The sequence below is a fragment of the Mixophyes fleayi genome, chromosome 9 (genome assembly GCF_038048845.1).
Source record: "Mixophyes fleayi isolate aMixFle1 chromosome 9, aMixFle1.hap1, whole genome shotgun sequence".
NCBI lineage: Eukaryota > Metazoa > Chordata > Amphibia > Anura > Limnodynastidae > Mixophyes > Mixophyes fleayi.
In genome coordinates this window covers 47,904,069-47,917,995 of record NC_134410.1, presented here as the reverse complement: position 1 = coordinate 47,917,995, position 13,927 = coordinate 47,904,069, and the positions used below count along the sequence as shown (strand labels likewise).

At 39.2% G+C, this 13,927-nt stretch overlaps 1 protein-coding gene, 1 long non-coding RNA gene and 1 other non-coding gene across 3 annotated transcripts; 2 read left to right on the top strand and 1 right to left on the bottom strand.

Annotated features, from left to right (window-relative positions):
• Positions 1–733: 733 nt before the first annotated feature.
• LOC142100623 (uncharacterized) lies at positions 734–3,119 on the bottom strand. Its single transcript, XR_012678867.1, has 3 exons — positions 2,964–3,119; positions 1,157–1,242; positions 734–1,012 (listed from the first exon to the last, which is right to left on the bottom strand). It is a non-coding gene; the product is annotated as an uncharacterized LOC142100623 (long non-coding RNA).
• Positions 3,120–3,187: 68 nt separating this feature from the next.
• RPL39 (ribosomal protein L39) lies at positions 3,188–7,053 on the top strand. The gene is made up of 3 exons (XM_075184299.1): positions 3,188–3,267; positions 4,131–4,234; positions 6,868–7,053. Exons 1-3 carry the CDS (start codon positions 3,265–3,267, stop codon positions 6,914–6,916), a joined length of 156 nt encoding a protein of 51 aa, XP_075040400.1. The 5' UTR covers positions 3,188–3,264; the 3' UTR covers positions 6,917–7,053.
• Positions 6,608–6,740, top strand: LOC142102645 (small nucleolar RNA SNORA69). The gene has a single exon (XR_012679300.1). It is a non-coding gene; the product is annotated as a small nucleolar RNA SNORA69 (small nucleolar RNA).
• Positions 7,054–13,927: the final 6,874 nt, after the last annotated feature.

Below are 13,927 nucleotides of genomic sequence, written 5' to 3'. Positions count from 1 at the left end.
TATGTAACTGGAGATGGCCAAACAGAGGACTGTAGGGCTTGCTATGTTTCTATGTCAGTCAGTAGTTACGACTTAGAGCAGAGCTGACATTACGTTAATCTCTGCCAGCAAGCAGTGTTTCTGGTCGCAGGGTATTTCAAAGCAAATGTGTAAAAGACACAAATAATAAAGTTGGGTTAAGGGCAGTGTGGGGTTAGATCTAAAATGTACCGACCAGCACATAACACAATATAAGGTTATGGAGGGCCAGGCACACATTGCCACAGAAACTGATTTATAGTATATCCAACTATTTTTACATTTTAAATCAAATATTTTTGTTCCCTGCTACAAAAATGGATTTTCTCTTTAATAAAATTGCCATTTTGATAAAAATGACAGGAAAGCCCCAAGAATTCATTGGTTCGTCGGAACCACAGTTTAGTAAATATACCCCTAAATATTGGATAGGCGGTGCCCCTAAGGTACATATGTTGCACATATGGATTCACCATCCTTGACTGAATTATTTCTGATCAGAGATTATACCAATAGCCAGTCAGGTTCAAGGGGTTGCCCTTTACCCTTTACTGCTTCTGTTTACTTCTGGGATGAGTTCACTGCTGACACAAACCAAAAAAAAGTCAGCGCTGAAAAGTGATATATGGGTGTGTCCTTAACTTGAAAAATCAAAGAAAACCATAAAACCAGAGATAATATATAAAACATATTTTTAATATCTCAATAAATATAATACATAGGCCTCATAAATTGGTAATTAAAACCAAACATTTAAAAAAACATTGGTACTAAAAAGTGTATAAATGGAAACACAATTGATGTCTGTAAATGGATGAGTATATCCGTATAGCTCTAAGAAATATATGGTAGGTCTTATAAAGATATAGTCACAATAGAATCCCTCCAAGATTTCCAGCAAATTGGCCCATAAGTTAAAAGATGTATAACAAAGTGCTGGTATATTGATGGTATTCCATGTCCAGATCCTGATGAAATGTCACTGGCAGAGGACCTGCATAGGAAATAAATGATATAACTCACTTAATTGTCTCAACAGTTCCAATACTACAGGCTCCCTGCTTATGACTCTGTCCGAGTGCTCTGGACACAATCGTCGGAGAACATTACCCAGAAGCCCAAAGGTATGTTTCCTCGCCGTCAGTGGTGTTAGTTGTGTTTATTTGGTGTAATGCAGCCCAGCGCAGGATTCCATTTTCTTTTTTTGTTCTCATGAGTTCACTGCTGGGGAAGAAATCAGACTGTTTATTTCTTACTCATATACTGAGCTCTGTAACAAGTTTAATACAATTAAAATGGAAACATTGCCCACTGTTAATCTTTGCCTCAACTATCCTCAGTACTAACACTTCATAGATGTGTGGGGTATTATTATTATTAATTTTTATTTATAAGGCGCCACTAGGTATCCGTAGCGCCGTACAGGGACATACAGAAACACGATACAGGGTGAGACAGCACGGTACAGTTAACAAAAAGCACAGTAACTCAGAAGCTCAAAGTACAGCTAGATGATAGGTGAGAGCCCCCAGCGGTGAAGCTAGAGTGGCAGAAGGGCAGGAGGACCTCACGGAGGAGACAAGGAGCTGGAGAGCAGAGTTAAGGTGGTGGAGAACAGGAGGAGATGAGGCCCTGCTCAAAGGAGCGAACAATCTAAGGGGAGGGTAGGACGGACAGAGACACAAGGGTGGGAGTTCACTTCTAACTTCACTTCTAACTAACTAAATTCACTTCATTGAAACCCTCACCAGTCACAAGCTAGAACATGAATTGGTTGAGAGTAGTTCTTAACCATTTAAAGAGTTTATTTTTAATTACATTCTCTCATCCTCTCCAATATGGAACCTTTCACAAGAAATCATGGTTGTTAGGTCTAGATGACAGGGTTACTGGCTACACCTCTATTCCTCACACAATACAAGACTCTATGGGGGAGATTCAATTGCTGCCGAAGTCCTCGCACCACATCGTGGCCTCCTCAAAACCAGGCTGGAGCAGTCCTCCCCTCTCTAACCCCACTTCTAACACCTAATGTTACCCCATCATTGTGCTATTTACTGTGGGGTTTCTAAACTGTTACTAAGACATTTAATAGGTAATCACAAGCAACTGCATACTGAGCTATATGTAAAGCATAATATTCAACATCCTTCCCCCACCCTTTGTTTTCATTACCCTTCTTACATTGGAAAATTAATAATAATTGATACGAAATTGGTAGACACAAAGGTCCTGATGCAGAGTTGAACTTAACTTGGGTGAAATTCACAGCCCAAAAACGTAGACTCAAATATAGTGTATTTCAGCCCCTAGGCGGGTGCAAATAATACAGCTGTAAAAGGTGTTTCTGCATCGTCTCACTTTCACAAGATCTCCTCAGTAAGAAGATTACTGAGTGCCGGGGAAGGACTACAGTGACAGGCTCAACAGCATTGATCGGGCTGTGGGCACCCCTGCCCCTTGCCCGATCAACAATAATGCTGCTGAGCACTTTCAAGGCCCCCGATTGCCCAAGGCCCCTGGGCTGTAGCCCAGTTAGACCTCGGGTTAATCCGGCCCTACACTAGGCAGACGGGAATACATTCAACTCTGCATCAGGCACAAAAAGTTTGGACTGGACATCAAAAGATTGGAGAAGTGGTTTATTTTCAGTGTGAATCTAAAAACCAGAGCTCAAATGTGTCTCTGTTTAGATTCTTGTATATCTAGACTATACAATAGGTATGTCACATTGTGCCACATAAGTTTAGATGAATACATTACTTTCAACTCAACTTTAGACCCTTATAACTCTATCCATATCTTTCAATGAAAGATTTGTGATTTGTTCATAGCCACCAAGGGCTAATGTGTAATAAAATGAAGAAAACAGAACATAAATAGGGAAAAATAATGGACATCTCACATTTAAGTTCTCATATATTAAATTAAAAAAACACATTTACCCCTTCACTATTTTCATCAGGTAGGTCTGTTTAGAAATACAGAAGCATCTGCCCAAAAAGTGCAGTTTGTTGGAGGTCATGCCGCATTGGATTTCTCCACTTACAACGAAGTAACATAATTGACAGTCATGCAGAAAGTCTTGCTACCACGAGGTGGCGCCCGTTCTCGTACAGATCCTTACAGAACGTCTCCTCTGATTTTGCTCTCTATTGTTCCGCCGCGGTCCTAACCTCTTCCCTCTGCCTTCCGGTTTCCTCTTTCTCAGCCGCCATTGTGGTGACAGGGTCTCTCTGGCTCACCATGGTGAGTGAATCCGATGTAATCCTCAGTAGTAATGAACGATCGCTGCTCTGATTATAGGTCCTAGGAAGGCCGACACCCGGGCCGTCCTTTCAGGGGGATATTGTACAGAATATCAGGGTGTAAGTGCTGTGGGAGGTGTATTCAGCTGTCCGCTAATGGATCAGGGATGAAAGACTTGCTTGGGCTGGTACTGAGCTACCCTGTACCTGAGTACAGCGCCTGTTACTGGGGGGACGTATTACTAGATGTCTGCAGCAATGTGATGGTATCTGGGGTATACTTGTTACTGATACCCGGAGTACTCCCATTGTCTCATGTGTTGTCCCTAGAAGTACAGTGAGCGACTCCACAGTATCATAGGTTAGAATTGTGTGTACGTATGATAGGGTAATATGTATTTAAAAATATCACAAGTATGTCCAGTGGTCATGTCTTTCTGGTGGTGTAATATTCATTGTGTACATGGTTTACTAGTTGCTGTGGAACTACAAGTGCATGCTGTGCTGGGACTTGCTCTGCATGCCCACCAAATGTGGTAAGCCACAGGCTGCTTATCTCTAGTACATAATGATTGTAGTATGGGCTTACAAGCCGTGTGATGTCCCTGGAATTTATATACAAATGCTGGCAGCTGTAGAACACATAATGTGAATGGGTGGTGGAGGCTTCAGATGTGCAAGAGCCAATGGTCCTGTGTTTTAGATAGAATGTATCACTAATTTGCATTACTTCATTGAAATGTGCAGTAGGTATCTTATTTTCTGAAGGTAATTGTATATTATGGGCATCTGTACACTAACTACTTTGGTTCAGTTGCTGTGATGAACTGGCTAATGTTTGTACTCCCATCTTTCTTCTATCAGTCATCCCACAAGACCTTCAGAATAAAGAGGTTTCTTGCTAAGAAGCAGAAGCAGAACCGACCAATCCCACAGTGGATCAGAATGAAAACTGGCAATAAGATCAGGTATGTATTAATCTTGTCGGATATTGAGTACACTGGGGACTTGCATGGACATCAGGGCTGAAATGCACTGTATATGTACATGTGTTTATATGTACACACTGTCTGTTCAGGTGCATGCACACTGAAAGTAGAGCAAGCTTTGGGATGCCAATGCACCTCATTCATTGTGCACTCACAAGTGCCTTTTAATAGATCATAAGGGGGTTGTGTGTTGCTCTCTTGCAACTTTTACTACATATGTCTTCAGATTTCCATCGGGATATTTTAGCTATATCTTCAGGCGACATTGATTTTCATTTTGAGTTATGTCGCATTCATTTGTGAACTCTGCATTGGATACAATTGTAAGCAGAGAGCCGCTTTGTGCGCATCATAAACATTACACTATGTTTTAAGGATATAGTCAGTTAATCAAGGTTCATGTTACCTTCTGTTGTATTGAGAACCTACAGAGTACAGTGTTTCATATGGATGTCTATGTACTTTGCCCTTAAGTTTCGTTGGAGTCAGAAGGAGAGGGGTAATGAGCAGGAAATGGTGCTTTTATTCTCACCTGGTTGAGATTCAAAATATTGCTCAAATAGGTTTTCCAGAGTTTATGCTTACACTGCTCAACAGAGCAATTGTACAAAATAGTTAATGCTTCAGGGCCTTTAATTAAATATTTGTCAGTGTGTCCATCTTTGTGGAAGTTATCCTATGTTACCTTTCCATGCAGTATCTGTCAGGAGAGTGTGGAGGGTGCTTCTTGGGAAAATTCCACCAAATGTGGTGGAATAGCCAGCTCTTGTGTTGGGGTTAATTCTGAAATGCAGTTGAGTCAAGAACAGGTCTCTCCTTGTAAATGGATATATTGCCTATGTAACCACCTAAGAGTTAATGTAACTTAATCGTAAAACACTTTCTATGGTTTTGCAAGTGTTACTGTATTAATACATTTTGGTAACATGGAAAGCTTTATATAACCTATATCCATGAATCTGTATTGGTTGCACATTTGCTTGGCATGTCATTTATAAAACTTCAATATGTCTTTTAGCATTGATCATTAGTGAGAAGTTGAATATATATTGGATGCAAAAGGCATGCACTATCAACATACAATCAGATGAAAGCAGAATGATTAAATGTATAAAAAACAATATGAACCATAAGATAACAAATGGTTTATAATGACAAAAATATTTTTAGATGACAATGTAATTGAAGTCGAGTATAGAAAAAAAGTACTGTGTATGTAAGACATATATGAAAGGCAAAGGGCCTCATTTAAATAGGATACAACTAATAACCACATAAAGACGCAGTCAGAATTTTATTGGATGTTGATGGGGGGAATACTATAAGCTGCTTTCCTCTGTTTGTATGTTGATATTGCATGTCTTCTGCATCCGATGCAAGCTTACAGAACACAGATGGAGGGGGCTGTGCAGGGCTATAAACTGTTTTGTTTTAGTCTACCTCATTATAGCAAACAATTGCTTTTCCTGATACCTACCACAGAATTCACACTATTATTAATAGTCAAAAATGCAAAATTCCTGCATATTTATCCATTAACATACTTTGTAAAGTCACTAATCTAGTAGTATTTGTGTCGAGAGATCTGACCTGGCTCTGCCCTACACTTCTAAAGGATCACCCAACAACTGAATGGGTCCCAGTGATGTCACAGGGTTTCCTCCCAATCTAATGCTGGCATAGTGGTGTGAGCAGGAAACCAATAATCTGTTCTTACCCTCTCTGCACCTTTGGGCTGTCACTGAATACCATTACTGTCTAATGTTTATCTACATTGGTTCTGAGTCATGTGATGACATATGGTGTTGGTGGCCATAAACTGGTTAAGGGGTAATGGTCAAATGGAATTTTTTGACAATGGAAGTTTGAGAAAGTAGGTCTTTGATGGTCACAGTGATGGGCGATGCACTGTTGCTTAAATTATGCTCCGTTTACCATGTGAAACATTCCAAAACAGCAGAACATAAAAACAAACTTTGTATACATCCTTTTTAAAGGAGAGGTCAAATATCCACCTCAATGTAACTAGCTTCTCTCTTGCAGTAGAGATGTTTGGATTACCCCATTGACCTATTTCACCTAATCATAAAATGTGCTGCCCTGTTACTTGTTTTCCTGTCATTAGGCCAGGAGAAAGTTGAAATTAAGCTCTGTCCATACAGAGGAATGCTGCTTTTGACATTTGCCATCTGCAGCTCATGGAATGTCTGGATATATCTTTTAATCCTTGCACTCAATCTCCCTTAAGGCTCATCATAGTGTGGAGTAGCCATTAAGATGCACATTTTTAGATTTCATTGATTTATGTTTGTTAGAAAAATGATTATACTTGGTGCTAACACAACCTTTATTAAAGCAGGCTGCAATTACAGTACTTCATTTCTGTGGGAGTGCTGTCATTATTCTGCTGAGATTAAAGATGTCGGCTTGTCTCTTGGTTTCACCTTTATGTGGGAGGAATCATTCAGAGTTGACCTCTACAGTGTACTGATATGCCTGTTTTATTTTATTTTTTTACCTTTGTAATGTTGGCTTTCATTTGTCCAGAAAGAAGCATATTGTTGATGCTGTAAGTCATTGAACAAGTACTTATGATGTAATTGTGCACACAGGTATAACTCTAAGAGGAGACACTGGAGAAGGACCAAGCTCGGCCTGTAAGCTGTGCAGATGGCAGATGGGCACCCTGTGTGGTCCTTGTGAAGACCTGATCAACGTCTTGTTATACAGTTATTATTTTTTTGAAGCAGTATCTGCTAATTCAATTGGAAATAAATGAAAACAACATCTGAACATTGTTTGAATTGTGTGGAAATTGTGACACACCAAAGAAGACAGTAACTACTCAGTCACTTATTAGGTCATATGAAAGGACAGTAGAAACACACTTTTAAAAAGTGTAACATAAATAAGCATGTGGGAACTAGAATTGTAAAGGTTGTGACCATGTACTCAATGTACACAGAAGTAGAAGACCTTTATTTTGAATGCCTTTTTTTTTTTTTTTTTTTTTCCTTCTTGTTTCAAAAGGTGTAAATTGATTTCAAGACTGGTTTAATGGCTAAAGGAAGATGTGCAAAGATAAAGAGCAGCATAAATAAATAGTACATGTACACACAGGAAATTAAACACCTAAGCCTACAAAAACTACACCAGCAGTTGACTTCCTAGTTACATTCATTAGTCCTAGTAATCTAGGAAGTCTCTCTTCGTGATTGGCACATTGTGCATTGAGCACACAATACTGAAAAGTATTTTTTACTGCTTGATGCCCTTGTCTTGTTTGTTTAGCAAAAATAATCGCACACTCCCCATTCATCAGTCCTAGCAAGTAACTTTGCGTACATGTGAATACAATAATTTAAGACGGCAGCCAAGGACAAATAAGACCAATGTGCAAATAAAAGAAAAATGTCCAGCGCACAGAAACAAACTATATAAACTCTGTGTTTCGGCATACAAAGGAGAGTTTTGTGCACAATATAGCTATATTGGGGTTAACCACTCCTTCCAGGTGCTGCAGGCTTTATACGATGGAGGTTCAGGGGAAGGCTTTAAATGGGACACCCTGAAAATAAATTTATATCACTAGCTTAGGGACTCGCAAACAGGAGATGACACGCTTGCAGGTGAGCTTAATCCCAATATAGCTATATTGTGCACAAAATTCTCCTTTATATATGCTGAAACAGTAATTGTTATATATTTGTTTCTGAGCACCGGACAACATTTTTCTTTTATTTGCACTTGCACATTGTTCTTATTTGTCCTTGGCTGACGTCTCAAATGATTTTATTCACTTGTACGTGTTTCATTAATTTAAAGAAAGAAAGAAAGCTTTTTTCTAATTATTTTTTAGTTTTTCTGGGAGTTGACCCCTCCCTACATGTGCTGCAGGCTTTATAAAGATTGAGGTTCTGGGGAAGGTTTTAAATGGGACACGCTGAATATTAATTTGTATGATTAGCTTAGGGACTCGCGTACAGTAGATGCCTTGACGCTTAACCTCCAATGTGTCGGATGGTCTGAAGTGTTGCGTGAAACTAAAGGTAAAAACGTAAAAAAAAAAAATTTGTAACAAATTGTCCACCAGTAGAAACTGAAGCTAAAATAAAACACCCATCAGACACAATAACATTGGTACAGATGTTGACGACAACAACATTGTAAATGTGGCCTAATGGTATACAACTTAAATTTATTCCATAATGCAAACATTCATAAATATGATCATTCCTGGTATAACGGGAGTATTTTGGATACCACGAGGGCTGATGTAGTATTTGTACAGTGCTGTTACACAACAATTAGGCAATTAATACTGGCTTTGTTCTCTATACATCAATTCAAACGCATATTAAATTAAAAGGGGTGCTGCCAAATAGTTGTTGATTAATTATTAAAGCAACATGTTAGTAATTACCATATTATGGGGCACTCAGGTAAAGGTAGTGGCATTAGGTAAATGTAAGATGATTACTTATATGCAAATTGGTTTCCTGATAAAAAAATTTTTTAATGAACTCTGCAGTATCCTCACACATGGTTTAATCCTTATCCAGCTGAGTAGACATGAGAAAAGTGACACCCTCAGAAGACATATAATGTGACTCCTTTTCTAGCTTGTTTTTTAAATCACTTCCCAAGCAGTCATTGAAAAATATTGGACCCAAACATGGGAAGGAATATTGGGGTTGCCATGGAGTTCTTGAAAGAACACTGATCAACAGGTAAACATGACTCCATGTCATCCCAACAAATGAGATATATCAAACAATCAAAAAATGGGAAACTGGTTGGCAATAAGAATCAAATATGATCAATTGATGCACATAGCTAGAAAAAATATTATTGATCAACTGCTTCCAAAATCTTCTTTCTAAAATGGAGTGTCATCCAAAGATGATATCCAGACCATAGTTTCTGGAAAAAGTATTGGTCGATTACCAGTCTACAGCTTTTCAAAGAGTAGGGGTTTTTAGCATTTTACGTCCTTTCCTGTTATAAGCCTGTGAAATAACTTCTCTAATCAGTCTCGCAAGTGTGTTTCTGGATGGAGCTTAGCTGTGCCTTGGTCCCTTCAGGAAGTATAAAGAAATGAGTTGTTTTTTTCTGACATCCTTAAGAGACACCAATTTTGCTCTGACCAGCTCCAATGTATGCATAGTTCTCTCTTTCATTAGATGACTGGACACAGCTGGAAGTACAATTTATTGGTTAACATGAAACTTGGAACCACTAATTCTGCAGCGCTGTACAGAGAACGCACTCCCATCAGTCCCTGACCCATTAGAGCTTAGTCTAAATTCCCTAACAGACTAGGGACAATTAATAGCAGCCAATTAACCTACTAGTATGTTTTTAGAGTGGGAGGAAACCCACGCAAACACGGGTAGAACATAGAAACGCCACACGGGTAAGGCCATGGTTGGGAATTGAACTCCTGACAGGAATAGAAGGAAACATGTTCATCAGTTTGAATTTCCAAGGACTTGTTACAGCGCCTATTCCCTCTGCTTTTGAGTCCTTGGAATCAGTAGAATCTTTTAAACTTGCTGTTTTGGGCGTTTGCCATCAAATCTTTACCTTCTCTATTATTTGCATAAGCACTTACCTGTTCAACGCCAGTTCTCCTGAACTGATCTGATAACGACTTAAAAATTCTGCTACTTTATTTCCCAATTTGTGAAGTGCTGTGAAGATTTTCTGCATAGGATATGATTGGTGATATCTTTGCTCTTGGTGCCTCCTTGTCTGTTTATGAAGGCTACAACCATCCATTTTGTAGATATTTGTGTTGCAATTGAGGCATAAGTCTTTGTATTGCACACTGAGGTGCTCTTCCATGATGTTTGCATGTAGTCTGCTTTCCTTTTGACTCCATGCACCTTGTATTACTTGTACACCGATCAGCTACAACATTAAAACCATGGGCAAGTGAAATGAATAACATTGATTATCTCGTTACAATGGTACCTGTCAAGGGATGAGATATATTAGGCAGGAAGTGAACAGTCAGTTCTTGAAGTTGATGTGTTGGGAGCAGGAAAAATGGGAAAGCATAAGGATGTGAGCAACACTTGATAAGGGCCAAATTGTGATGGCTAGAGGACTGGGTCAGAGCATCTCCAAAACTTGTCTTGTGGGGTGTTCCCGGTATGCAGTGGTTGGTACCTACCAAAAGTGGTCCAAGGACAGACAATCTGTGAACCAGCGACGGGGTCATGGGCACCCAAGGCTCATTGATACTGGTGGGGAACAAAGGCTAGCTGTCTGGTCCAATCCCACAGAAGAGCTACTCTAGCACAAATAGCTTAAAAAGTTAATGGCAATGATAGGTACAAATAGAGAGAAATATCCCCAAGCACACTGCTATAACCAGCAAAGGAGCTGCTATTCCTATTTGTACATAAAACTGCAGAAATCTCAGTTGCACACATTTGCAAATGTATGGAAAGCCACCCATCCCGTCAAGGCAGTTCTGCTAATAGGGTTGTCTTAACTCTAAACTATGAGAGTCCCTATTTTTGGGCCAACACCTTTGCTGGTTAAAGCAGTATGCTGGGGGATATTTCTCTATATGTTCCTTGCTGGATAAACCCTGCCCTTTCAAACACCTGCTATGAACCTATAAATTGAGCAACTTCCACTTCTGTATTATGATTGAAAGGTGTCAGAACACACAGTGCATCACAGCTTGTTGTGTATGAGGCTGCATAGCCACAGACCAGTCAGAGTGCCCATGCTGACCCCTGTCCCCCACCAAAAGTGCCTACAATGGACACGTGACCACCAAAAATGGACCATGGAGCAATGGAAGAATTTGGCATGGTCTGATGAATCACGTTTTATTTTACATAATGTTGACGGTCAGGTGAGTGTTCGTCGTTTACTTAAGGAAGGGATGGCACCAGGATGCACTATGGGAGGAAGGCAAGCTCACTGAGGTAATGTGATGCTCTGGGTAATATTCTGCTGAGAAACATTGGGTCCTGGCATTCATCATCATCACCATTTATATATGTGGATGTTACTTTGACACCTTAACATTGTTGCAAACCAAGTACACCCCTTCATGGCACTTTCAGCGGGATAATGCACCCTGCCACACTACAAAAAATGTTCAGGAATGATTTGATAAATATGACAAAGGGTTCAAGGTGTTTACTTAGCCTCTAAATTTACCAGGTCTCAGTTCACTCCAACATCTGTGGGATATGCTGGAAAAACACCTCCTAACTGACAAGGTCTGCTGCTAACGTCTTGGTGCCAGATACCACAGGACACCTTCAGAGGACTTGTGGAGTCCACGTGTTGGTGTGTCAGAGCTGTTTTGGTGACACTAGGGGAACTTACACAATATTAGGCAGGTGGTTGTAAGGTTGTGGCTGATTGGTGTATACACACATACATACAATACAAAGGTCTACACTGTTCAGTACTATTGTTTTAACATTATTGATACCAGATGCACATTCTAAAAACAATATTCATGGCTGAAATATCCATACATTCTGAATCCTCACTCTTTATTTTTTTGGTGTGCACTACCATTAAAAACTTGGTTTTATGTCAATATTATTTATATCATCTGGGATATAATAATTGTGTTTTTAAATGTCAATTGTCCGCGGGTTCGAGCGCGGAAAAACTATTACTGTTAATACGGCAATCTCCCTCAGCTGCGAGCTGAAATACAGCGAGTACATTACCGTATTAACGGTTTTTCCGCGTAGGATTACCGTAATAACTGTAATCCTGCGCGGACCGTGGGATTTTCGGCAATCCCGCGGACAATTGAATATGCCCCTTATTGTTTTATTTTATTAGTTGCCAGATGCATCCATTTTAGTAACATCTAATCAATGATTTCCCTCAATTAGTGGTTAGGATGACAAATTTAGATACCATAGTAAGAGTTACACAGGAGAAGAACAGGAGGGGAACATTCTCCATGGAAACACTGCTACATGAGGACAACATTCAACAATCTGTGAGGTCTGATATCCTCCACCTCATGCACCTACATTGTGCACTGCCTGGACACTTCCTGCTCAACTGTTTCTCAACCCTAATTCTTACAGCTGCATTTTATAATCACTTTTTACTTTGTGATCTGGATGAACCAAAATGCAATATGTAGACCTCATGTGTCTGACTCCCATTGACCTATAGATTGTAAACTTGCAAACAGGGCCTTCTCATCTTTTTGGGCTATATGTACTAAACTGTGGGTTTGAAAAAGTGGAGATGTTGCATATAGCAACCAATCAGATTCTAGTTATCATTTATTTAGTACATTCTACAAAATGACAGCTAGAATCTGATTGGTTGCAATAGGCAACATATCCACTTTTTCAAAACCGCAGTTTAGTAAATACACCCCTTTGTCTTTATTACCCAGTATCTTCTATTACAATGTTTGTCCCCAATTTTAAAGTGGTAGGGAATTTGCTGGTGTTATATAAATAAATTATGATGATGTCATACACTGATATTGTATCCAACAGTAACAATATATTGCGATTATATATTGTCTTTCTAAAAAAAAAAAAGCCCCAAAAAACGGTGTAGCTAGGATTCATCTGTCTCTTTTTGGGTGTTGTTATATACTGTCTCCTTTCCAACCTGTATCATCCTATTTGACCACTTTTACTTTCAGTTTTACATTTTATATTAGATTTTCTCCAAAGTGCATATATATATTTTTACTATATGTACATAAGTGGCCTATCATTAATGACACCATGGAATCGAGACTTGTACGTTTTATTAAGATGCATATAGAAAATCATGACCTCTTGGATTGGACCAAGTGCCTATTCCAACTTCAGGTGCAGATCAGTCCTATTGCAACATGATGCTCTTTGGATAGTGATAATTAATACCCTTGGATTTAATGATAAAAATGACAATATGGTAACAATATGTTGTTACCATTCCAAGGCTATTTATATTGTGTAACATTTTATATAAGATGACATATAAAGGGTGGGTTATTGAATATGGAGATACTAAATATGCATTTTATTTCACGTCACAACGGATGTTTGTTTAAAGTAGGGTTGTCTCTGCCTACCAGGAAGTGTGTATAAACACATGAAACAGCTGGAGGCATCTGTTCTTTCACACACTAGCACTCAGTTTTGTTTAGAACTAGATTTCCCTATTGGATGTGGTTACTTTCATAAAGCAGCTGTTTATATACTTGTAAGCGATTAGTGGGCTACGTTTTCATTCCTTAATTCCTATGAAAAGTGCTGTCTCTCTAAGCACCATATAAAATGTTTTTAGGAATTTTACCTTATGCCAAATACCAGTTATTTTAAGATTCGAATATGGAAACACTGCAGGAGTGAGCACCTCATATACCGTAGAAATATAAATGTCCAATTCAGGCCCATCTATTATAGGGTGCACTGAGCAGTTCTGTGCGTTATGTCGTAACTTCATTGTCTTAAACAAACAGTAATCGATAAGAAGTCCCTGTTCTGTGGAGCTTACTGGAAAATGTAAAGTGCAAAGTTTTGCATATTCAGCTTTTGCATTATACACCATATGAATGACAAGTAATACAAAGCAGCCTATGCCACCTGCTCGGAGCTCAGACCACAAACTGACTGTTCCTTATAGCATGACGTACCCCTCCCTTCCTGTCATTACATTTTCTGC